We start from the raw sequence: 24,237 nt of genomic DNA, 5'->3' as shown, positions 1-24,237 counted from the left end.
GGATGAAGAGAACCATTTTCCTGCTCGTTGTACGAGGCGGACCAATAGGCAAAGTTCTCATCCATCAATGGTTACCGGAATGTCATCAACAATAGAAACAGGGTCTTACTGACAGAGTTGTACATCGAGGTGTTTGCACAAGCAGTGGATTATTACTGCTTATATCATATAGATCATAGAAAAGGTTTAAACAAACCAATGGAAGGAAAATATGATCATCAGATTAAACAGAACAATGGAAAGGAAAATATGTTTAAACACATATTTCAAGGGTATATCCTTCCCAAGGACAAGCAGAGCAAGATATCCATGGCAGGATATAAAGTAGAAAACCATTTAGGTAAGGGGGGAGGAATCTCATGATATTACCCATACCACGGTGTTAGGATAAATGATAAATAAAATTTAGCATCGTGCTTCAAATGCTCCTGTTGAAAATCGGAGTACCATTGACATGCTTCGAGATAGCATTGACAAGGTCTTCAGGTGAAGATCAGACTTTGGAAACACGAAGGATCCATCAGGAATAACTGGTAGAATAAGTCTTACAATTTCCTCATGGGTGAATGGATAACCTTGCTGAAAAGGAATCTATAATGATAGGTCCTCCAGCCGGGGGGGGTGCTAGGCATGACATCATGTTACCGGGTCATCAAAGGATCAACATCATGACTCTTGGAAAGTTGTCCCAACCATCATATCTGACCGAGATTCAGATCCGATTGGTGTCAGGATACCTCAGACTTAGGATACCTGAGAAGAAAAGGTGCAACGCAAATTGACGAGATGACATTGTAAGATTCTCGGGGAAATGAACTATGAAGTGATTTCCGTTAACAAGAGTCCATCATTAACCCAAGGATAGGACAAGGAGGTGTCTGGTGAACTCAACGGCAATTCACCGAGATTCCCAAAAGATGGATTTCCACCATTAAGTGAACAAGGAGATAACATTTGTCAGATCAAATGATATAAGGAAGTATGCTCGAGGAAAACATACACAATTAAACATTGGTTGAAAGGTGCGCCCGAAATATGGGTTGGGTTGCACGACCAATGTCAGAATGGTGATTCAATTAGTGAAGGACTTAGAATGAACTATCGCCCATTCACTTCAAAGCAATAGGGTTGTTAGAAGTTTTGAATTCACACGTCATAGCTCCATTGTCGGTATTCCGGTTGAAAACAATACGGGGACCAAGGAATGAACGAAGATGGCAAGAAGTATTATGATATCAAGAATTCTTAAGAGGTGGTGAAATTCCCACGACATCCTTGACATAAAGGATGGTAATACTCCAAGGTAAAGAAGAACAATTGCTGGATAGCAAGGAACTCAAGGTATAACACCAAACATGAACAAGCTTGTGTTGGTGGGAAGGCAATAAAGTGGTCGATGATAATACAATTCATCGAGGGCAAGGATGGTATTTCTCATCATGAATTCAATTGATATCCTGGATGAGCTTAGAATGTTGATGATCACGACACCTTTGTCGCGAGAGTTCATGAAGATGTAATCGATCGGCGACGACATCAAGTCAAAGTAATGATGAAGTGAAAGGTTATTGGAACCAAGGGTACAACACAAACTCGAAACCAAGCTTGTTGTTCAAGGCGAAATGATATGATAATGAGGATCGACGTAAGGTTAGTTCATCGTCGAAAATTGTGCTCCGAGAAGAAGGACCGGGTAGCACAGTTAAAATCATCACTACAATGATATAGCCAACAGGCTAGGAATGGCGTGATCGGGTACAAACTCGTACTTATAGAAGCTTACTGAAGAGTTGTTGAACCGTAGTGCGAACTCGGTTTAGTTATCGGTGTCTTTGAGTGTTTAATAACTCAGAGCCCGTGAAAAATTGGAATCAGTGGGAAGGTAGTACTTGATGAAGAACTCATAAAAAGTTATGCAGTTCCATGATAATCTCGAGATACCAGGGGGGTAATACTCGACGATAGTCCAAAGTAGAGCTTAGACTGGGGTATTGCTCTAAAGAAGGTAAGTGCTTAAACTTGCACGAGAAATGGTATTTCAAGGAGATCATGGTCGGAACCACGATTGCAATAGGCCAAATCCCAGATATAAGAACTTATACCAAGGGAATAATTAATTTAAGAGAAGCTTTAATGATATGATCTACATCATGTCCATGGGCATGAACATAAAGTTCAAGGTCGACTCCCACTTCTTCAATGCATAACCTTTCATTCACCTCTCGTATTTCGAAAATGACATTAGTTGTTGAAAGTGTTTTTTTTACCTGGTGCAATACCAGATAAATATGACCCGTGTAATCTTTCGGGTTCACACGGATTAGGGAAGGCGTAGGTTCAACCCATCAGGGCATCTTAGGAACATATACCACAAACTTCAATAGTAAATACCACCAGCTCGAAAGCAGAGCATGGTTGGCCAAGCAGATGATACAATTTACCAAAGGCACTATGTATCAGGGGAAGAACTCACAAGGTGATTGAATATGAAGGACACTGTCGGATAGCAATCCAACAATGGATCGGGCAATCCACAACGGAGTTGAGGTGAGTATCGGTATTCCAGAAAGAATGCACGGGCATCATATTATAGAACATCGGAATAATTCGATGCTTAGATAACAAAGGAATTATGATTTCCAAAACAAAAGATCAGAAGCAGTCGCTCTGACCAAGGATGGATAAGTTGGATAAACCAGAGGCACAATTGGCGACAAATAGTTTGGTCGAGAACCAGCTCATGTTCAAAAATGATGTCTCATTCAGAAAGATAAGTTAGAAGGGTTGATAGATGATTGTGTGCATTCGCACACATGTTGAATCAATAGGATCAAAATGACGGTGTCAAAAGATACTAGTGAATATTGCCAGATATATGGGAAGCATCCATAATGCTAGTAGACAAGTATTTGCAGAGCAATAAAGCTGCTAAGGATTTTCGGAGGATTGAATAGTATTTCAAAGACTTTTGTGAAACACCTGAACAACTGGGATGAGCGGATACTCGGAAGGTGCGAGAAGTTATTCTTAGGGGTATTCGGGTGGCAAAGAACTGCAAGGCAGTAGGCACAAAATATTCTCAGGGTATCTTGTAATAACAAGATCGACTGAGAATAAAAGTAAGCACGATAGGTGTAAGTATTTATCCATAGGGATATTTCAGTGGTAGGGAATTGCAAAGGCAACGGGCACAAGGTCTCAAGAGAAAATCGGAGAGTATCTTCGAAATCTTCTGGTGCAGTCGGTGATCATCAGGACTGAAGGGCCTCTCTGGGAGAAAGTATTTTCGAGAACCTAAAGTTAGTTTTTAGTAAAAATCGTTTAACCCGAATAGAAGAGGGTTCAGAATCCCAGAGTAAAGGTCGAGGAATAAAAGATCCTAATACCTCCCGATGGCGACGTGGGCCCATGGGCCACACAGCCATGTTAGTAAAAGTTTTTCAACGACTAGACTCGACTTCGGCCAAGGAGTTGGAAAAGGGGATTCCTACAGGCAGTCGGCTCTGATACCAACTTGTGACGCCCCCGATTCAATCGTACACTAATCATGCACGCAAATGTGTACGATCAAGATCAGGGACTCACGGGAAGATATCACAACACAACTCTAAAACATAAATAAGTCATACAAGCATCATAATACAAGCCAGGGGCCTCGAGGGCTCGAATACAAGTGCTCGATCATAGACGAGTCAGCGGAAGCAACAATATCTGAGTACAGACATAAGTTAAACAAGTTTGCCTTAAGAAGGCTAGCACAAACTGGGATACAGATCGAAAGAGGCGCAGGCCTCCTGCCTGGGATCCTCCTAAACTACTCCTGGTCATCGTCAGCGGGCTGCACGTAGTAGTAGGCACCTCCGGTGTAGTAGGGGTCGTCGTCGACGGTGGCGTCTGGCTCCTGGACTCCAGCATCTGGTTGCGACAACCAGAAAGAAAGGAAGGGGGAAAAGGGGGGAGAAAGCAACCGTGAGTACTCATCCAAAGTACTCGCAAGCAAGGAACTACACTACATATGCATGGGTATATGTGTAAGGAGGCCATATCGGTGGACTGAACTGCAGAATGCCAGAATAAGAGGGGGATAGCTAATCCTATCGAAGACTACGCTTCTGGCAGCCTCCGTCTTGCAGCATGTAGAAGAGAGTAGATTGAAGTCCTCCAAGTAGCATCTCCAAGTAGCATCTCCAGTAGCATCGCATAGCATAATCCTACCCGGCGATCCTCTCCTCGTCGCCCTGTGGAAAAGCGATCACCGGGTTGTCTGTGGAACTTGGAAGGGTGTGTTTTATTAAGTATCCGGTTCTAGTTGTCATAAGGTCAAGGTACAACTCCAAGTCGTCCTGTTACCGAAGATCACGGCTATTCGAATAGATTAACTTCCCTGCAGGGGTGCACCACATAACCCAACACGCTTGATCCCATTTGGCCGGACACACTTTCCTGGGTCATGCCCGGCCGCGGAAGATCAACACGTCGCAGCCCCACCTAGGCACAACAGAGAGGCCAGCACGCCGGTCTAAACCTAAGCGCACAGGGGTCTGGGCCCATCGCCCATAGCACACCTGCACGTTGCGTACGGCGGCCGAAAGCAGAACTAGCCCCTTAATAAGAGCAGCTTCCAGTTCCAATTCCGGCGCGCGCCGCTCCGTCGCTGACGTCTGAAGGGCTTCGGCTGATACCACGACGTCGGGATACCCATAACTACTCCCACGTAGATGGTTAGTGCGTATAGGCTCGTAGCCGACTCAGATCAAATACCAAGATCTCGTTAAGCGTGTTAAGTATCCGCGAACGCCGAACAGGGCCAGGCCCACCTGTCTCCTAGGTGGTCTCAACCTGCCCTGTCGCTCCGCCACAAAGTAACAGTCGAGGGCCGTCGGGAACCCAGGCCCACCTCTACCGGGATGGAGCCACCTGTCCTTTCAGCCCCCTCGTCAGAATCACTTGCGGGTACTCAATGAGCTGACCCGACTTTAGTCACCATCTGTATAGTATGTATGTATGTATAGTATATACCCGTGATCACCTCCCAAGTGATCACGGCCCGACAGTATAGCAAGGCAGACTGACAAGAATGTAGGGCCAATGACGATAAACTAGCATCCTATACTAAGCATTTAGGATTGCAGGTAAGGTATCAACAGATGTAGCGACAATGTCAGGCTATGCATCAGAATAGGATTAACGAAAGCAGTAACATGCTACACTACTCTAATGCAAGCAGTATAGAGGAGAATAGGCGATATCTGGTGATCAAGGGGGGGGGCTTGCCTGGTTGCTCTGGCAAGAGAGAGGAGTCGTCAACTCCGTAGTCGAACTGGTCAACAGCAGCGTCTGTCTCGTAGTCTACCGGAGAGAAGAGGGGGAAGAAATAATGAATACAGAGCAAACAAAGCATCACAAAATATAACAAGGCAATAGGCAATGTTCGGTGTGCCCTAACGCGGTAGTAAGTGATACCGACGAAGGGGGGAAACATCCGGGAAAGTATTCCCGGAGTTTCGCGTTTTCAGGCAGAGGAACCGGAGGGGGAAAGTTGCGAGTTTGATATGTTAGGGGTGTGTGGTGGACGAACGGGCTGCGTATTCGGAATCGTCTCGTCGTTCTGAGCAACTTTCATGTACAAAGTTTTTCCATACGAGCTACGGTTTATTTTATATTAATTTTTAAAGTTTTTTTTAAATACAATTTCTAATTTATTAATTATTAATCAAATTCGAAACTAGTATTATTGCATCAGCATGATGTCATCAAGACGTCAGCAGGGTCAGCAGTCAACTTTGACCGGGTTGACTGGTCAAAGGGGCGGTGGAGCCCAAGTGTCATTGTCTAGTTTAATTAAGCACGTTTAATTAGACTAAATATGTTCATTAGGCTAATTAATCAAAGTTAATTAAGTTAATTAACTAATTATCTAATTAATTAATTAACAATTTTAATCATCCCTTTTTTATATATTTTCATTTTCATTTTAACAGGGGCGGGCCCCATGTGTCATTGGCACACAGGGCGGGGCCCAACCACCAGTGGCTCCAGGGGCCTAATGGGGCGGGTCGGGCACTGGCGCCCGACAGGGCGCCCGGGGGCGCTGGCGAGGCGTGAAGCGGGGCGAGGCCGCGGTGGTGCACGGGCGGCCGTGGCCATGGCCAAAACGGCGGCGCGACGGGGCTAGACGGGCAGCACGGTGGCGCACGCGCGCGGGATGAGTTCCGGCGCCCAGAGGCGTTGCGCGCGAGCATCGCCGGGCCGTGCGGGGAGGAGGCCAGGGTGTGCGGGGCACGAACGGGGCGCGGACGTGGACGCGGTGATCGCGGCCGCGAGTGGGGCATGTGCGCCCGTGAGCGGGGGCTCAACAACGGGAGAGAGGGAGTGAGGAGGGGAGGCGACGGCTCACAGGGGTGCTGCAGGGGTTCGGGCAGCGGGGGTTCGAGGAGGTGGACGGGGACGACCGGGCGATGGGGAGGAGATCCGGTGAGGAAGCAGTCCGGCGGCGTCGTGGTTCCGGCGAGGGGGGGGGGCGAGCGGCGACGACGTCGAGGCCGAGCCCCAGTTCCAGATCCGGGGGTGGAGGGCGACGAGGCGGCGCGCGACGGGCGTCGGGGAGGCCGGATGGACCCTGCCGGTGAGGTCCGGCGGCCGGACGAACCGGCAGGCGCGAGGCAGAGCAGGGGCTTGGGGAGGCGCGGCGAGGGGACGACAGAGAAGCTGTGTGGCGGGCGGCAGGGCTCCGGCGAGTGGCGCGGGTCGGTTCGGGCCGGGGCGGCACCGGGCGGCGGCGGCGGCGGCGGAGGCGAGGTGCAGTCGGGGGTGAGCCCCGATCCAGATCGGGGGGGGCGAGAGGGACGAGGGAGTGGGGGGGGGCCTCCTCGATCCAGATTGGATCGAGAGGGGGCAGTGCGGCGACGGGGGTTAGGGTTCGGTGGGAGGGGGTTATGCAGAGGGGGGCGCGACTGGGCCGGCATGGGGGCCCGATGGCCAGCTGGGTCACGGCCCAGCAAGGGGTCTCCTTCTTTCTTTTGTTTTGCTTTGCCTTTGCTTTGCCTTTTTTTCTTTTCTTTTATTTATTATTTTCTGTTTTCATTTAATTTAAAATATTTATACATTTTATAAAACTGTGTCTTCTACACCATAATCATCTATGTAATATCTAGTACAAACCGAACAATTTTATTTTAATGTTTGAAAACTTTTATTATTTACCAAATTTTGAATTTGAATTTGAATCGGTTTCGAACTAACTCAAGATTAGCAACTATAATTGAGGTGACGTGGCATCACTAGCAGAGGATCACTGTAGCTTAATTTCCCGGGCGTCACATGAACTCCTTCATCCATATTGCTTCATGCGCTGCCTCCGAGGCTGCCATGTACTCCGCTTCACATGTAGATCTCGCCACGACGCTCTGCTTGCAACTGCACCAGCTTACTGCTCCACGATTCAACATATACACGTATCCGGTTTGTGACTTAGAGTCATCCAGATCTGTGTCGAAGCTAGCATCGACGTAACCCTTTACGACGAGCTCTTCGTCACCTCCATAAATGAGAAACATGTCCTTTGTCCTTTTCAGGTACTTCGGGATATTCTTGACCGCTGTCCAGTGTTCCTTGCCGGGATTACTTTGGTACCTTCCTTACGGCAAGGTTTACATCAGGTCTGGTACACAGCATGGCATACATAATAGATCCTATGGCTGAGGCATAGGGGATGACACTCATCTCTTCTTTATCTTTTGCCGTGGTCGGGCATTGAGCCGAGCTCAATCTCACACCTTGCAATACAGGCAAGAACCCTTTCTTGGACTGATCCATTTTGAACTTCTTCAAAATCTTATCAAGGTATGTGCTTTGTGAGACCTATGAGGCGTCTTGATCTATCCCTATAGATCTTGATGCCTAATATGTAAGCAGCTTCTCCAAGGTCCTTCATTGAAAAACACTTATTCAAGTAGGCCTTAATGCTGTCCAAAAGTTCTATATCATTTCCCATCAAAAGTATGCCATCTACATATAATATGAGAAATGCTACAGAGCTCCCACTCACTTTCTTGTAAATGCAGGCTTCTCCATAAGTCTGCATAAACCCAAATGCTTTAATCATCTCATTAAAGCAAATGTTCCAACTCCGAGATGCTTGCACCAGCCCATAAATGGATCGCTAGAGCTTGCACACCTTGTTAGCATTCTTAGGATCGACAAAACCTTCCGGCTGCATCATATACAGCTCTTCCTTAAGATAGCCGTTAAGGAATGCCGTTTTGACGTCCATCTGCCATATCTCATAATCATAGTATGCGGCAATTGCTAAGATGATTCAGACGGACTTCAGCTTCGCTAAGGGAGAGAAAGTCTCATCGTAGTCAACCCCTTGAACTTGTCGATAACCCTTAGCAACAAGTCGAGCTTTATACATGGTGACATTACCATCCGCGTCCGTCTTATTCTTAAAGATCCATTTGTTTTCTATCGCTCGCCGATCATCGGGCAAGTCTGTCAAAGTCCATACTTTGTTTTCATACATGGATTCTATCTCGGATTGCATGGCTTCAAGCCATTTGTTGGAATTTGGACCCGCCATCGCTTCTTCATAGTTTGAAGGTTCACCGTTGTCTAACAACATGATTTCCAGGACAGGGTTGCCATACCACTCTGGTGTGGAACGTGTCCTTGTGGACCTACGAAGTTCAGTAGCAACTTGATCCGAAGTACCTTGATCATCATCATTAATTTCCTCTCCAGTCGGTGTAGGCACCACAGGAACATTTTCCTGAGCTGCACTACTTTCCGGTACAAGAGGTAGTACTTCATCGAGTTCTACTTTCCTCCCACTTACTCCTTTCGAGAGAAACTCTTTTTCTAGAAAGGATCCGTTCTTGGCAACAAAGATCTTGCCTTCGGATCTAAGGTAGAAGGTATACCCAATCGTTTCCTTAGGGTATCCTATGAAGACGCATTTTTCCGACTTGGGTTCGAGCTTTTCAGGTTGAAGTTTCTTGACATAAGCATCGCATCCCCAAACTTTTAGAAACGACAGCTTAGGTTTCTTCCCAAACCATAATTCATACGGTGTCGTCTCAACGGATTTAGACGGAGCCCTATTTAAAGTGAATGTAGCTGTCTCTAGAGCGTATCCCCAAAATGATAGCGGTAAACCGGTAAGAGACATCATAGATTGCACCATATCCAATAGAGAGTGATTACGATGTTCGGACACACCGTTACGCTGAGGTGTTCCAGGCGGCGTGAGTTGTGAAACGATTCCACATTTTCTTAAGTGTGTACCAAATTCGTGACTTAAATATTCTCCTCCACGATCTGATCGTAAGAATTTTATCTTTCGTTCACGTTGATTCTCTACTTCATTCTGAAATTCCTTGAACTTTTCAAAGGTTTCAGACTTGTGTTTCATCAAGTAGACATACCCATATCTACTCAAGTCATCGGTGAGAGTGAGAACATAACGATATCCTCCGTGAGCCTGAACGTTCATTGGACCGCATACATCGGTATGTATGATTTCCAATAAGTTGGTTGCTCGCTCCATTGTTCCGGAGAACGGAGTCTTGGTCATTTTGCCCATGAGGCATGGTTCGCATGTGTCAAATGATTCATAATCGAGAGACTCTAAAAGTCCATCAGCATGGAGCTTCTTCATGCGCTTGACACCAATGTGACCAAGGCGGCAGTGCCACAAGTATGTGGGACTATCGTTATCAACTTTGCATCTTTTGGTATTTACACTATGAATATGTGTAACATTACGTTCGAGATTCATTAAGAATAAACCATTAACCATCAGGGCATGACCATAAAACATATCTCTCATATAAATAGAACAACCATTATCCTCGGATTTAAATGAGTAGCCATCTCGCATTAAACGAGATCCTGATACAATGTTCATGCTCAAACTTGGCACTAAATAACAATTATTAAGGTTTAAAACTAATCCCGTAGGTAAATGTAAAGGTAGCGTGCCGACGGCGATCACATCGACCTTGGAACCATTCCCGACGCGCATCGTCACCTCGTCCTTCGCCAGTCTCCGCTTATTCCGCAGCTCCTGCTATGAGTTACAAATATGAGCAATGGCACCGGTATCAAATACCCAGGAGTTACTACGAGTACTGTTAAGGTACACATCAATTACATGTATATCACATATACCTTTAGTGTTGCCGGCCTTCTTGTCCGCTAAGTATTTGGGGCAGTTCCGCTTCCAGTGACCCTTCCCTTTGCAATAAAAGCACTCAGTCTCAGGCTTGGGTCCATTCCTTGACTTCTTCCCGGCAACTGGCTTACCGGGCGCGGCAACATCTTTGCCGTCCTTCTTGAAGTTCTTATTACCCTTGCCCTTCTTGAACTTGGTGGTTTTATTGACCATCAACACTTGATGTTCTTTCTTGATTTCTACCTCTGCTGACCTCAGCATTGAAAATACTTCAGGAATAGTTTTCACCATCCCCTGCATATTGTAGTTCATCACAAAGCTCTTGTAGCTCGGTGGGAGCGACTGAAGGATTCTGTCAATGACCGCCTCGTCCGGGAGGTTAATGTCCAGCTGGGACAGGCGGTTGTGCAACCCAGACATTTTGAGTATGTGCTCACTGACAAAACTGTTTTCCTCCATCTTACAACTATAGAACTTGTCGGAGACTTCATATCTCTCGACCCGGGCATGAGCTTGGAAAACCAATTTTAGATCCTCGAACATCTCATATGCTCCGTGTTGCTCAAAACGCTTTTGGAGCCCCGGTTCTAAGCTGTAAAGCATGCCGCACTGAACGAGGGAGTAATCATCAGCACGTGACTGCCAAGCGTTCATAACGTCTTGGTTCTCTGGGATGGGTGCTTCACCTAGCGGTCCTTCTAGGACATATGCTTTCTTGGTAGCTATGAGGATGATCCTCAGGTTCCGGACCCAGTCCGAATAGTTGTTGCCATCATCTTTCAGCTTGGTTTTCTCTAGGAACACGTTGAAGTTCATGTTGACATGAGCGTTGGCCATTTGATCTACAAGACATATTTTGCAAAGATTTTAGACTAAGTTCATGATAATTAAGTTCATCCAATCAAATTATTTAATGAACTCCCACTCAGATTAGACATCCCTCTAGTCATCTAAGTGTTACATGATCCGAGTCGACTAGGCCGTGTCCGATCATCACGTGAGACGGACTAGTCATCATCGGTGAACATCTCCATGTTGATCGTATCTTCCATACGACTCATGTTCGACCTTTCGGTCTCTGTGTTCCGAGGCCATGTCTGTACATGCTAGGCTCGTCAAGTTAACCCTAAGTGTTTTGCATGTGTAAAACTGTCTTACACCCGTTGTATGTGAACGTAAGGATCTATCACACCCGATCATCACGTGGTGCTTCGAAACGACGAACTTTAGCAACGACGCACAGTTAGGGGGAACACTTTCTTGAAATTATTATAAGGGATCATCTTATTTACTACCGTCGTTCTAAGTAAACAAGATGCATAAACATAATAAACATCACATGCAATTATATAGTAGTGACATGATATGGCCAATATCATATAGCTCCTTTGATCTCCATCTTCGGGGCTCCATGATCATCTTCGTCACCGGCATGACACCATGATCTCCATCATCATGATCTCCATCATCGTGTCTCCATGAAGTTGCTCGCCAACTATTACTTCTACTACTATGGCTAACGGTTTAGCAATAAAGTAAAGTAATTACATGGCGTTAAATCATTGACACGCAGGTCATACAATAATTAAGACAACTCCTATGGCTCCTGCCGGTTGTCATACTCATCAACATGCAAGTCGTGATTCCTATTACAAGAACATGATCTCATACATCACAATATATCATTCATCATTCATCACAACTTTGGCCATATCACATCACATAGCAATTGCTGCAAAAACAAGTTAGACGTCCTCTAATTGTTGTTGCATCTTTTACGTGGCTGCAATTGGGTTCTAGCAAGAACGTTTTCTTACCTACGAATAACCACAACGTGATTTTGTCAACTTCTATTTACCCTTCATAAGGACCCTTTTCATCGAATCCGCTCCAACTAAAGTGGCAGAGACAGACACCCGCTAGCCACCTTATGCAACTAGTGCATGTCAGTCGGTGGAACCTGTCTCACGTAAGCGTACGTGTAAGGTCGGTCCGGGCCGCTTCATCCCACTATACCGCTGAAGCAAAATAAGACTAGTAGTGGCAAGCAAGTTGACAAGATCTACGCCCACAACAGATTTGTGTTCTACTCGTGCAATAGAGAACTACGCATAGACCTAGCTCATGATGCCACTGTTGGGGAATGTTGCATAAAATAAAAAAATTCCTACGTTCACCAAGATCAATCTATGAGTTCATCTAGCAATGAGAGAGAGAGATGCATCTACATACCCTAGTAGATCGCGTGCGGAAGCGTTCAAAAGAACGAGGTTGAGGGAGTCGTTCTCGTCGTGATCCAAATCACCGGAGATCCTAGCGCCGAACGGACGGCACCTCCGCGTTCAACACACGTACGGTTAGCGTGACGTCTCCTCCTTCTTGATCCAGCAAGGGGGAAGGAGACGTTGATGAAGATCCAGCAGCACGACGGCGTGGTGGTGGATGCAGCAGGGTTCCGGTAGACCTTCGCCGAGCTTCTGCGAGAGGGAGAGGTGTAGCAGGGGAGAGGGAGGCGCCAAGACTTCAGGGTCCGGCTGCCCTCCCCCCTCCTTTATATAGGCCCCCAGGGGGGGCTGGAGATTGAATCTCCCAAGGGGGGGCGGCGGCCAGGGGGGTGGAGTGCCCCCCAAGGCAAGTGGTGCGCCCCCCCCCCCACCCTAGGGTTTCCAACCCTAGGCGCAGGGGGGGCCAGGGGGGCACCAGCCCACCAGGGGCTGGTCCCCTCCCCACTTCAGCCCACGGGGCCCTTCGGGATAGGTGGCCCCACCCGGTGGACCCCTGGGACCCTTCCGGTGGTCCCGGTACAATACCGGTGGACCCCGAAACTTTCTCGATGGTGGAAACAGCACTTCCTATATATAATTCTTTACCTCCGAACCCTTCCGAAACTCCTCGTGATGTCCAGGATCTCATCCGGGACTCCGAACAACTTTCGGTTTGCTGCATACTCATATTCATACAACCCTAGCGTCACCGAACCTTAAGTGTGTAGACCCTACGGGTTCGGGAGACATGTAGACGTGACCGAGACGGCTCTCCGGTCAATAACCAACAGCAGGATCTGGATACCCATGTTGGCTCCCACATGCTCCTCGATGATCTCATCAGATGAACCACGATGTCGAGGATTTAAGCAACCCTGTATACAATTCCCTTTGTCAATCAGTACGTTACTTGCCCGAGATTCGATCGTCGGTATCCCAATACCTCATTCAATCTCGTTACCAGCAAGTCACTTTACTCATACCGTAATGCATGATCCCGTGACCATATACTTGGTCACTTTGAGCTCATTATGATGATGCATTACCGAGTGGGCCCAGAGATACCTCTCCGTCATACGGAGTGACAAATCCCAGTCTCGATCCGTGTCAACCCAACAGACACTTTCGGAGATACCTGTAGTGCATCTTTATATTCACCCAGTTACGTTGTGACGTTTGGTACACCCAAAGCACTCCTACGGTATCCGGGGGTTACACGATCTCATGGTCTAAGGAAAAGATACTTGACATTGGAAAAGCTCTAGCAAAACGAACTACACGATCTTTGTGCTATGCTTAGGATTGGGTCTTGTCCATCACATCATTCTCCTAATGATGTGATCCCGTTATCAATGACATCCAATGTCCATAGTCAGGAAACCATGACTATCTGTTGATCAACGAGCTAGTCAAGTAGAGGCTCACTAGGGACATGTTGTGGTCTAAGTATTCACATGTGTATTACAATTTCCGGATAATACAATTATAGTATGAATAAAAGACAATTATCATGAACAAGGAAATATAATAATAATCCTTTTATTATTGCCTCTAGGGCATATTTCCAACACGCGTAAGCCCGAGCCACCGCCGGTTCCCGTCAAGATCTGCCCCCCCCCCCCCCCCCGCCGCCGCTGTCGGCCGCACGAGCTTCGCCCAGTGACGTTCTCCGACGACGGCGCGGGGCAGGGGAGGATTGGCCGGTGGCGCACTAGGGTTAGGTTACGGAGACACCCTCCCCCCTCCCCCCGAGTCGCCTGGGCGAGACGCGAGAGCGATGTGGGGGTGGGGGGCGCGAATACCACACTGTTTAGTACATGTACATATTGTGTAATATTGAATGGTATTGCTTGATGCAAATATGTGGAAGCATTATACATGAAAATTGAAGCAATAGTATTATAGTAACATGGCGTGCGGCAACCACGCCAATCCATTTAAATGACATAAGGTTTGTCGTAATGGAAGTATCATAGGTAGTATCATGCATGCCAACTAAGCAATTTTGACAAGATGGTATAGAATTAAATAAAGAGAGAGAGGCTTGACTATCATATCATGATACCGTATCATATAAAATGATGTGCTACTTTGTATCATGCATGATAATAAATGTAGTCATATATAATACCAACATATGATACCATGCATTAGGCTTGTTCTAATGGGGAGTATCATATACTAGTATCATGCATATGATACTAGTGTATGATACTACCTCCTTAATGCATAGTATCATATTTTAGTATCATATAATACTCTATTTATTGTCATGCATGACACAAAATAGTATAACATTTATTATGATACGGTATCATGATATGATACTACATCCTCTCTTTCTTCATTTAATGTTATGACACCTCATCAAAATTGCCTAGTTGGCATGCATGATATTAGCTATGATACTATCATTACGACCAGCCTTATGGATGTAGTATCATACACTAGTATCATATGCATAATACTAGTATATGATACTTCCCATTAACACCAGCCAAGCATGAAAAAACATTCCTAAGTAGACCAAGGCAAAAACCTGAAAATTAGTATTTTCTCCGTCCCAAAAACGCGTCTTAGATTTTTCTAGATACGAATGTATTTAATTTATTTAGATACGCTTAGATACATCTGTATCTCTATAAATTTAAGACATCATTTTTGGGATGGAAGTAATAGATGAGCAGCCATGGCTTTTGAGGAGTTGGAGGGCGGCTAATCACTCGGCAGGATATCAAAGAGTAGTAGGAGTAGTATTTTTTCTAACTAGCTCGTGGGGTTTTTTCTTGTTGTAATGAGTCATTTGCAATATCATCTTTCTCCTCTTGCAAGGCGACTAGACAAAACCTTCCTCCCCTCGACCTTCATCGGCGAGCCTGTGAATTTACCTCCCCTCCGCCCGCCGCTCTGGCGGCCAGTGGCGGGGAGGGGGTTTTTGGTGCCTCGGATCTAGCTAGTAGATAGGTAGAGTTTTCATCCTTGCAGGGGCGGCATTTGGATGGATGGTGGCGCTTCTTCGAGCCGGTCTTCCGGGCTTGGATCCTCCTCAAGCTTGTCTGTTGAGACGGACTAGACATAGCTCCGACTTAGATTCCTGCCAGCTCCTCGGGGCGACGAGGTTAGCCTTTCTCGTGGTGCATACGCAACAGCGATATTTGGTGTCAGGTTCTTTAGATCGATTCAAGGATTCAACGCCGACGACTACGGCTCCATGGCGCTGGTCCTTAGTAGCACGTGTATGAAGACTTCCCGACTATCATCGACAAGGTGAGGCGGGCTCCAGTATGGGAGCCGCGACAGCGGGGCGTCGGTGGCTCGTTCTGACGACGGCAATGGTCGTTCGGTGGTCCATGGACCTCTTTGTATTTTTTATTATGTTTGAGGTGTTTTATACTTGCGGTGAATTTTTATAATAGATCTGATTCTTCTCGCAAAAGAAATATTTTTCTCCAATCTCCTCAAGACAGATTGCACCTTCCCATTTTGACTAATATTTAATGGTGAAAAAATATACTCTATATAGTTATTTATTACTACAAAACTTTAGTTCACCATCTATTCTTTTCAAAAAGATCTCGGAACTTGTGTTTTTTCTTGATGCCGCTACTTTGCTTCAATAGAACTAGCAAAAATGTCCGTGCATTGCAACGGGAGAAGAGAACATATCACAACTATTGTTGGCCAACCACAAGATGTTGTTCGTCTATTCCTCACGACATGCCGATGCCGCCCCGTGACCTCCTCCACTTCGATGTTGTAACCAACCTATCACTTGCCACAAAGGACCTATTTGTAAAAAAATTGAATTGGTTTTTGAATTACCTTCATCTTGCCAGTTGTTTCTTTGACATAAAAAAACTTCTATTCTTGTCCACTTTCACAAAGCCAATGCATAGCTCTCCAAAAATCATATGCCTTTTCTATCTCAAATCTTGGCCCCAAACATAATTCTTTTGTCACATAACCAAGCTCCACCAAATATTTTCCCAAAATTTGGACATTCCTATCACCTACTTCTAGTTCAAACCTATTTGAATCAAATTCAAATATTTCAAACCTTTGAAACATTTTTAGAATCAATTTTATGTGGAATCACCCTTCCCCGTTTTCTGTTTTTTTTAATGAGGCAATTTTCTGTTTTTAACCTTTTAAGAAAATTATGTTCTTTAATGAAAATTGTTCAGCAACTGACTGGGCCGGCACACCAAATCTCTCTCTCTCCCTCTCCCTAAGACCTTGTATAATGTTAGGTGCTTACAAAAATAATCGGATTTTTTTAAAGCACCAGTGCCTATTTCTACAAGAGAGATGCCTAATTAAGCGTCTAACCTCTATAAATAAGCATTGATGTTTAAAAAAAATCGGTTTATTTCCCTAAGCGCTTGCATTGTACAAGGCCTAAGCCTCCGAACCGGCTCCCAGCTAGCCCCCTCTAAATCACACAGCCAGTAGCGCAGGAGACCGCGCTGTTCGGGCCTCCTCAGCCCCGCGGCAGGTAGCCGATGAGCTCTTCGTCCTCCAGCAACCTCCCCGCCCGAGCCGGCCATCCCGAGTGCCGACTTTGCCTGCGGCGTCCTCAGCCTCACAGCCCTGCCGCCACTCTGGCCGGCGAGATCTTCGCCCCGCCAGCAACCTCCCCACGACCGAGCCGACCGTCCCGAGCGTCGGCTTCTCCTCGGGTAGGCCCACCAACCTTGAGCCCTTGTGCCCTCCGCTGCCTTCGTCTGTTGTTGATGAGAGGAAGCCCATCCCGCCGGCCTCCTTGCTCCAGCGTCATCCTCCTCTGGTCCCAACTTTGCTCCGATCTGGTTGGTTGATACTCACATAACCTGGGACGCATATGAATCGCTAAGATGCGGTTCAATGGAGCAAGGTGGGCCTATTTCTATGTATTGCCATAGCTCAATTAAGCACGGCCTTTTACAACGTATGTGCACAGTTTTGAGCATGGATGCAGGCCCAGCCAGAAGTCCAACTGAGCGAGGGGAAGTAAGCCATGCTTAGGCCCCGTCAAGGAATATCCTATTTGAGGCTCTCTGCATCAAGCTGGCGATCGAACGACGAACTGGGCTGGCCATTTACAGTGTTCGCATTTCCGGTTTTGGGAATCTTCTAGAGTTTTTCAGACGGTTTTTTCTGGTTTTGAGAGCCTTCTAGAAGGACCCTGAACCGGTTTTTTCTTTCTTTTTGGTTTTTGGTTTTTCTTTTTTACGTTTTTCTGTTTATTTTTCTACTTTATTTTCTCTTTTATTTTCCTTTTCTTTTTCTTTTTTTCTTTTTTTTGTTTCATTTTTATTTTTCAAGTTTTTTTAAAAAAAAGTTTATGTTTCAAAAATTGCTCGTAAACTTAAAAAAATTGTTCTCATTTTTAAAAAACGTTCATTTTTTAAAAAAAATGGTCATGTTTTCCAAAGTTGTTCATAAATTCAAAAATGTTTGCATTTTAAACAAAATGTTCTAGGATTTAAAAATGTTCCCTTTTTAAAAAATGGTCGTCTTTTCCCTTTTTTGGTTTTCTTTTTTACTTTTTCCTTTTTTTCTTCTCTTTTTTGTTTCTTTTCAAAAAAGTATAAAGCAAAAACACTTTTTTCTAAAAATGTTCAGGTTTTGGAAATTTTGTTCGGATTTTAAAAATATGTTCGTGATTACAAAATTTGTTCTCAAATTCGAAAACTGTTCAGGGTTTTAAAATTTGTTCCCAAATTTAAAAAAAAACTCATGTTATTGATAATGAGTTCATAATTTTAAAAATTGTTCACTTTTTCAAAACAATTCAAAAACTTGACAAAAATTGACCTGCTCGAAAAATGTTCGACATTCATAAATTGTCCACTTTTTAAATTATTTTTCGTTTTTGTTCACTTTTTTCATAAAAACGTTGGTATTTCAAAAAAATCCATGTTTTTTGAAAAATGTTCAAAAATTTTAAAAAATTGTTCGCACTTTAGAAAAAGTTCAGGATTTCAAAATTTGTTCACCATTTCTTCCTGTTTTCGAAATATGTTTGGAAGTACGAAATTTGTTCACGTTTTTTAAAATTGTTTGTGTTTTCAGAAAGAACGAGAATCTCAAAATTGTTCTTATTTCAAAGAAATATAAGAAAAATCATAAATGTTTCAAATCTGCCGCTACTTTCTGTTCTTAAGAGTTTGCGCTATACAAAATTGTAAGCCGACGTGGTTAGCTTAAGTGTCTGGCTTCATGAGGTATAAGCAGTTGGCTGATCGAATGCTTGAGTTTGATTCCTCACGTTGCTTTATTTTTCAGGTTTTAATGCGTCACGCAGTTTTGCTTTCAACGCGATTCAGCTCCAGTTGGCCGGCCCAGTCGTGCATCACCATGTGCGGCGCGCGCTCCATTCGACGCAGAATGCTTCCTATAGGAGCTCCCACCTATCAAGCCGCCAACATGAAAATCAAATGCAGCGTCGAACAAACAGATAGTACCACCACGGATAGTAAAAAAATATTAAGAAAACTAATATGGGTGAATGGGTTAAAAAATTGGAGAAACGCATCTTACTTTATTAATAGGTATAGATATAGATATAGATTGGGTTACATGTAAAGAAAATGTAACTGTCACAACATACCAGCTCCGTTGCTCCGCGTGTTGCCATAAGAATACAATATGTTAACATTTTGTGCTGGATAATAGCATGCCTTTACTTTATTAGTTTTGTAGGAAAACGATATCGAGGGAAAGAAACTAAATAGATGTCACTAATGAATTTGTGTCTCCACTTTGTGTTTGCGGGCGCTGGATTGCAATTGAATTTATGCTTTCTTCTGGCGCAAGTTGTGCAACTCACTTTTTGATACAATTGCTTTAAAAGAGAATGAAGTTGTCATCAACTGATTCAGGTAGGCCGGGGGTTTCAACCTCCTTTTCGAAAAAAGCAAAAATAAAATAAATAAAATCAACTGATTCAGGTCCAACTGAACTCTGATGTCTCTGCAGTTTCCCAGAAAACAGGACTCTGCAAAAGTAGTTCATCCTGGGCACACAACCTCCATAGGCTAGTTGAGTACACATGGCGAGGCAGGTAGCTACAATATGCACCCAACCACAACAGCTGGATATCAGACTAGTACCAAAACTTCTGTGCACATTAGTTACATCTTCAGCCAAGAAACACAAAACCTTTCAAGTCCTGATACATTTGTTATGTGCTGCAATCAAGCCGTATAAACCTATCCCATGAATGTTAGACTCAACTTTTACGAGGGCGATGCACGGTAGATGGTTTGTGTCCCTTGTCGGTGGTGTAAGCAATTTCGACGATTTCAAGTCTACTGCCATGAGGTTCATGGCCAGGCAAATTAGTACTTCACATGGGGTGAGTGACGAAGTAGTTGAAGTCATGGTGCCGGACTCCAAGCTGCTTGAGCCAGGAGTCTGCTGCGCCGAAGAGGGAGACGATCCTCTTAAGATCTCCTGTCCTGGGGTTGGTCCACAGAGAGCCTTGTATCTTGTTTGCTGCCAGTCCAAACGGGGCTAGTGATACAGTGTTGGCCTTCTGGTCATTCTGTTTCCCACTGGCAGCTGAGCCATAGGTCATGGTCTCCGGTGTGTGATCTGTTCGAAACAGTAATAATGCCATCAATACAGCTAGTTGCGGTTTGGAAACAGTGTTCAAGGCATGTCACTGGGGCAGCTGTTATTAAGGACTACAGTACCAATCCCCGCAAGAAAAAACAGGGTCAAGCTCAAAGAATTGGCTTGTTTAGACTCTCTACTGCAATTAATTTTTTGCTGGGAAGTGGACAGCTGGTGTGTCCAAGTGCGGTTGCACACCATTGCAATCCAAGCAAGCTTGCACCACCAATGAATAATAAGTACCTGAAAGAACCCTTCCTTCATGGTAAAACATAGAAATTTCTACCCTTTAAGAAACAACTACAGATCTCTAAGAATAACTAACAAAGTCAAGCTATGTGACAAGAGAGTCCCTTTCTCCCCTTAACTGGGGAAAGAAAATGCTAGCACCTCCCTCTCTCGCAAGCAATTGTCTAACATACTTGAAAGCTAAGACACGGGGCCTTTTGAAACTGAAGATGAAGGTTTGGAAGTAAAATACCAAGCTGAACAAACCCTTGAAGAAAACTCTCATACTCTTGGAAGCTAAGCATCAAATGTTTGTTTGTGTGTGTGCGCGCGCGTGTGTGTGTGGTGGGGGGTAACATCTCATATCATACCAATTGGCAGTAAAAAACATATCTTGACATCAATGTATCTAACATGCATCTTTTCTGGAATATAGCAACATAACCAAACACGTTAAGCACAGTGTGCCTTTAGCATATATACTCCACGTATCTGAACACTAGAAACCACTCAATCAATCGGTCTCAAGCAAGGTAATTGAGAAAGCTACAGTTCCTTTCGAGTTTCTTCCACCAAGGGCCACCAGACTGCCACCCCTCTATTTAAGAATAGTTTAAACATAGACCAACGATCCAGGGAAAGGTTTCCCCAGAGTACACACACATATTCTGTGCTTGTGACCGACATACTTCTGCAGTGCATATTCTCATGTCATGTGACTGAAGCAAACCTTTGACTAAGCTAGCACACTTTTGCATTGATTAAATAGTCAAAGCCTAATATTTTAAGTGAATCAGTTCCAACTCACAGCTTGGTACAGAAGCAATGAAAGAGTGCATGTTTATAAGAGTGGTTGGGGAACAGAACTGTCATTATGTCCCATGACCTTGCAGTCATCCTCTTCCAAGCACACTAACCCAATCTAGTCGAAATCAGGAGAGAACATCCACATAGTGCAAGGTGAAATTTGACTCAGTGTGTCTACAGGAACATCTAAACAACACAAATGGACATCACCCTGAATCTAGGATGATTAGTGACTAGCATCATTGTCATAGGTCATGCAGCAATGGCACAGAGTCCTATGGAAATGATGACGTTCTTGTGCCATTAGAGATGATCAAAACGGTCTAGTTAGTGTCTTACATGCAACTGCAACGTACCTTGAAATGAAGAGGAAATGGTATGGTAAGTTAGGAAGCACGCAGACAAGTCCTTCACATTGCGTTGGTAGGGAATGTGGTAGATAGGATACCTAAATATAGAAGTAGTAAAGATAAATGACAATGTCAAGAAATAACAATTATCACAGAGAACAAAATGAATAGCCAAGAAAGGATTTCGGAACAGAGAAACAACGCTTACTACCTAGACAGAAATGATGAGAGCGCCACAGGTCAAACTGAACATAAACACTTCAATTCACTATAGAACTACAAGTTGAGCACCACTGCTTGCAATCTAGAATTACAAGCAAGGAAAATAGTATGGCCAGGCTATGCAAGCATGATTTATGAAGAAACTCTTATGTTGTGTGATTGCTTGTCTGCCAAATTTTCTTTCTTTTAAAGAATAAAACTAAAGGGGGTAAGTTTGATCATACCAGGCAACTGACATCCAACTGACAGGCGAAAGGTCGACACTCTTCAGCGATGTCAACCCAGGAAAGCCCTGGGATAATTCATATACCTGGCCGAAACAAAGAGCTAAGAATAGAGATAGCACGACTAGGATAAGCTACTTGAAGATATGTCATAGAAATTCACCTTATCCATGAGCGGGATCCTTCCATAAGGAGAGCAAACTTCAAAGAACTCAAAATACAAATGGCCAGGTCGCCTCCTGTTCCCCCCCACCACGTCGCAGTTAAATGAGTCGTCAGATGTTGAGCTCCAGGATCTTGACATCTTCTCATTGTCGTCATCATCGCTCCAGAAGTCCATGCCATAGTCCTCACCAAAACTCCTGCAGGCAAAGAGAAAACTGGTTCAGCCCACATCCAGAAATCAACATCAAGTCAAAATCAAGTATGGTTATCTTGGTGCAGACCTGGATGCATTCAGGACTTTGTTGGTGTATAGCTGTATCCCTGACAAGTATGGGACGTAGTACTGAACCACTTTGTCCCCTCCGTGCAGCTGCACGGTAGCTCCGGCGCCGTAAGCGCTCCACTCGTAGTACTGCTCCCACAGGTCGGCTAGGTTGAAGTACTCGACGCTGTCGGCGTCGGCATGGTGCCACGTGTCATTCGACAGCCGGCCATTGGTCTAGATCAACATGATGAGCAGGGTCTCAGTCTCAGATTAAGACATGACAAGTACGCATAGCCTGCCTGCCTAGGACTGAAGGGCAGTCATTAATACTAGAACAGTTGAGCAGCGGGCCGAAATTGACAAGCCAAAGGTAGGAATTTATGCCCGCAGCCGTCGCCACCGAGGACGCATCCCAATCAGGCAAGGGAAGGGAGGGAAGCACAGCTTGGCAGCAGTACCAGTAGGTAAATTATTTCTCAAAATGAACAAGGAACAAATATGTACTGGTACCAAAGTAGTAGTTGTAATTATTCAGCGTATCCGGTGTGCGAGTGGAGAAGCAGCGAGCAGTAATTCAGTGGCCATGCCGTCAGGCGGAGCGGAGGGACACAGGTGACGCGAGCGGATCAGCGGAGGAGTAATGGCGAATCCTAAAACTCCCGAGAATCGTACTGGCGCAGATCGCGTGGGCAGGCGCGGGGTTTACGGGGGAAGGGAGCGTCACCTTGGGGAGAATGTGCGTGTCGACTGTCGGGGTGGTGCAGTCGAGGAAGCGCTGCAGATTGGACGGCGGGCGGCCGTCCTCCACCCTGTGCCCGCCCATGGCCCCTCCGCGCCCACGCGCCTCGTCCTCCTCCTCCGTCCCCGCGCGAGGCCGAGCACCCCCACCGCTCTCCACGGCCGCGGCGATCGGAATCGCCCGCTCGCTCGCTCCCGAGGAAGAGGAAGGGGCCGAGCAGGAGAGGTCGGAGAGGGAGAGGGAGAAGAATCCGAAGGAACCTTGGCGCCGCTGCGCAGGAAGGCGGTGCAGGGAGAAGGATTGGCGAGAGGGGGAGTGGGAGGAGGGAGCGAGGGGGGAATGGTGGCTTTATTCGTCGGAGGAGAGGGGAGGGGGGAAGCAGCCGCGGGGCGGGGTGCGAAACCGGCTACGGTTTGCTTTGCGCTCTGCCTCTCTCTCTCCTCGCGTTGGCCTTGTCGGACGCCAACGCAAACGCTTCCGTGCTTCCACCCCCCCCCCCCCCCCCCCCCCCCCCCCCCCCCCACGTCAACCCGCGGTGGGGGGCGGCGAGTCGAGCCTGTGGTGTGGTCCACTCCAGCTTAGCCGACCCGGTACCGCTAGCCCGCCCGGACCCGTCAGGGCCAGGTCGTCGCGTGTCTCTGCTTCAAAAAATCCAGACTCGATCCGCGATCCTTTTTTCGAGAGAGAAAAAAACGGCAAACCGTGACCTGAATCACGTTTCGAAAAGATTTATTTCTCAGAGAATAGATAGATTGTTTTTTTTAGGGGTAGAATAGATAGATTGTGAAATAAAGAACTCCATTAAAAATGAAGCGCTGGTTCCCGCAAAAAAAAAATGAAGCGATGGCGTCCGATAAGATAATCCGTTAGCCCGCGGGCGGACCTGACTGACTGGTCAGTTAAATACTGCTTTCCAGCTTTGACCCTCTGCCGTCTCGTCACGCATCTCACGTAACCAAAGCCACGAACCGTTCAACTCGTCCAGTACTCCACAAGGAAACCCTCTCCGCAAAAATAAATAAATGCTCTGCACATAAAAGAAAAATGTTGTATAGATAGAGGACGGAAAGTTCCCTAAAATAAAGATAGAGGACGGAAAGCCACACCAATTTTCGGCCGATCCGCCGGATACCCCCACGCAATAAATTTTTTGGCTCATTTTCTGGTGATAAACATATGCTGACTGGATTTTCTTGGCAC

At 45.7% G+C, this 24,237-nt stretch overlaps 1 protein-coding gene across 1 annotated transcript; it reads right to left on the bottom strand.

Moving 5' to 3' along the window:
- Positions 1–19,324: 19,324 nt before the first annotated feature.
- On the bottom strand, positions 19,325–23,458 carry LOC123122370 (uncharacterized). The gene is made up of 6 exons (XM_044542567.1): positions 23,023–23,458; positions 22,315–22,532; positions 22,032–22,230; positions 21,869–21,954; positions 21,429–21,520; positions 19,325–20,016 (listed from the first exon to the last, which is right to left on the bottom strand). The coding sequence occupies exons 1-6, from the start codon at positions 23,119–23,121 to the stop codon at positions 19,769–19,771; spliced, it is 942 nt and encodes a 313-aa protein (XP_044398502.1). The 5' UTR covers positions 23,122–23,458; the 3' UTR covers positions 19,325–19,768.
- Between the last annotated feature and the right edge of the window lie 779 nt (positions 23,459–24,237).

The sequence above is a fragment of the Triticum aestivum genome, chromosome 1B (assembly GCF_018294505.1).
Source record: "Triticum aestivum cultivar Chinese Spring chromosome 1B, IWGSC CS RefSeq v2.1, whole genome shotgun sequence".
Classification (NCBI taxonomy): domain Eukaryota; kingdom Viridiplantae; phylum Streptophyta; class Magnoliopsida; order Poales; family Poaceae; genus Triticum; species Triticum aestivum.
The sequence above is the reverse complement of the archived record's forward strand: the minus strand, read 5'-3'. Positions and strand labels throughout refer to the sequence as shown.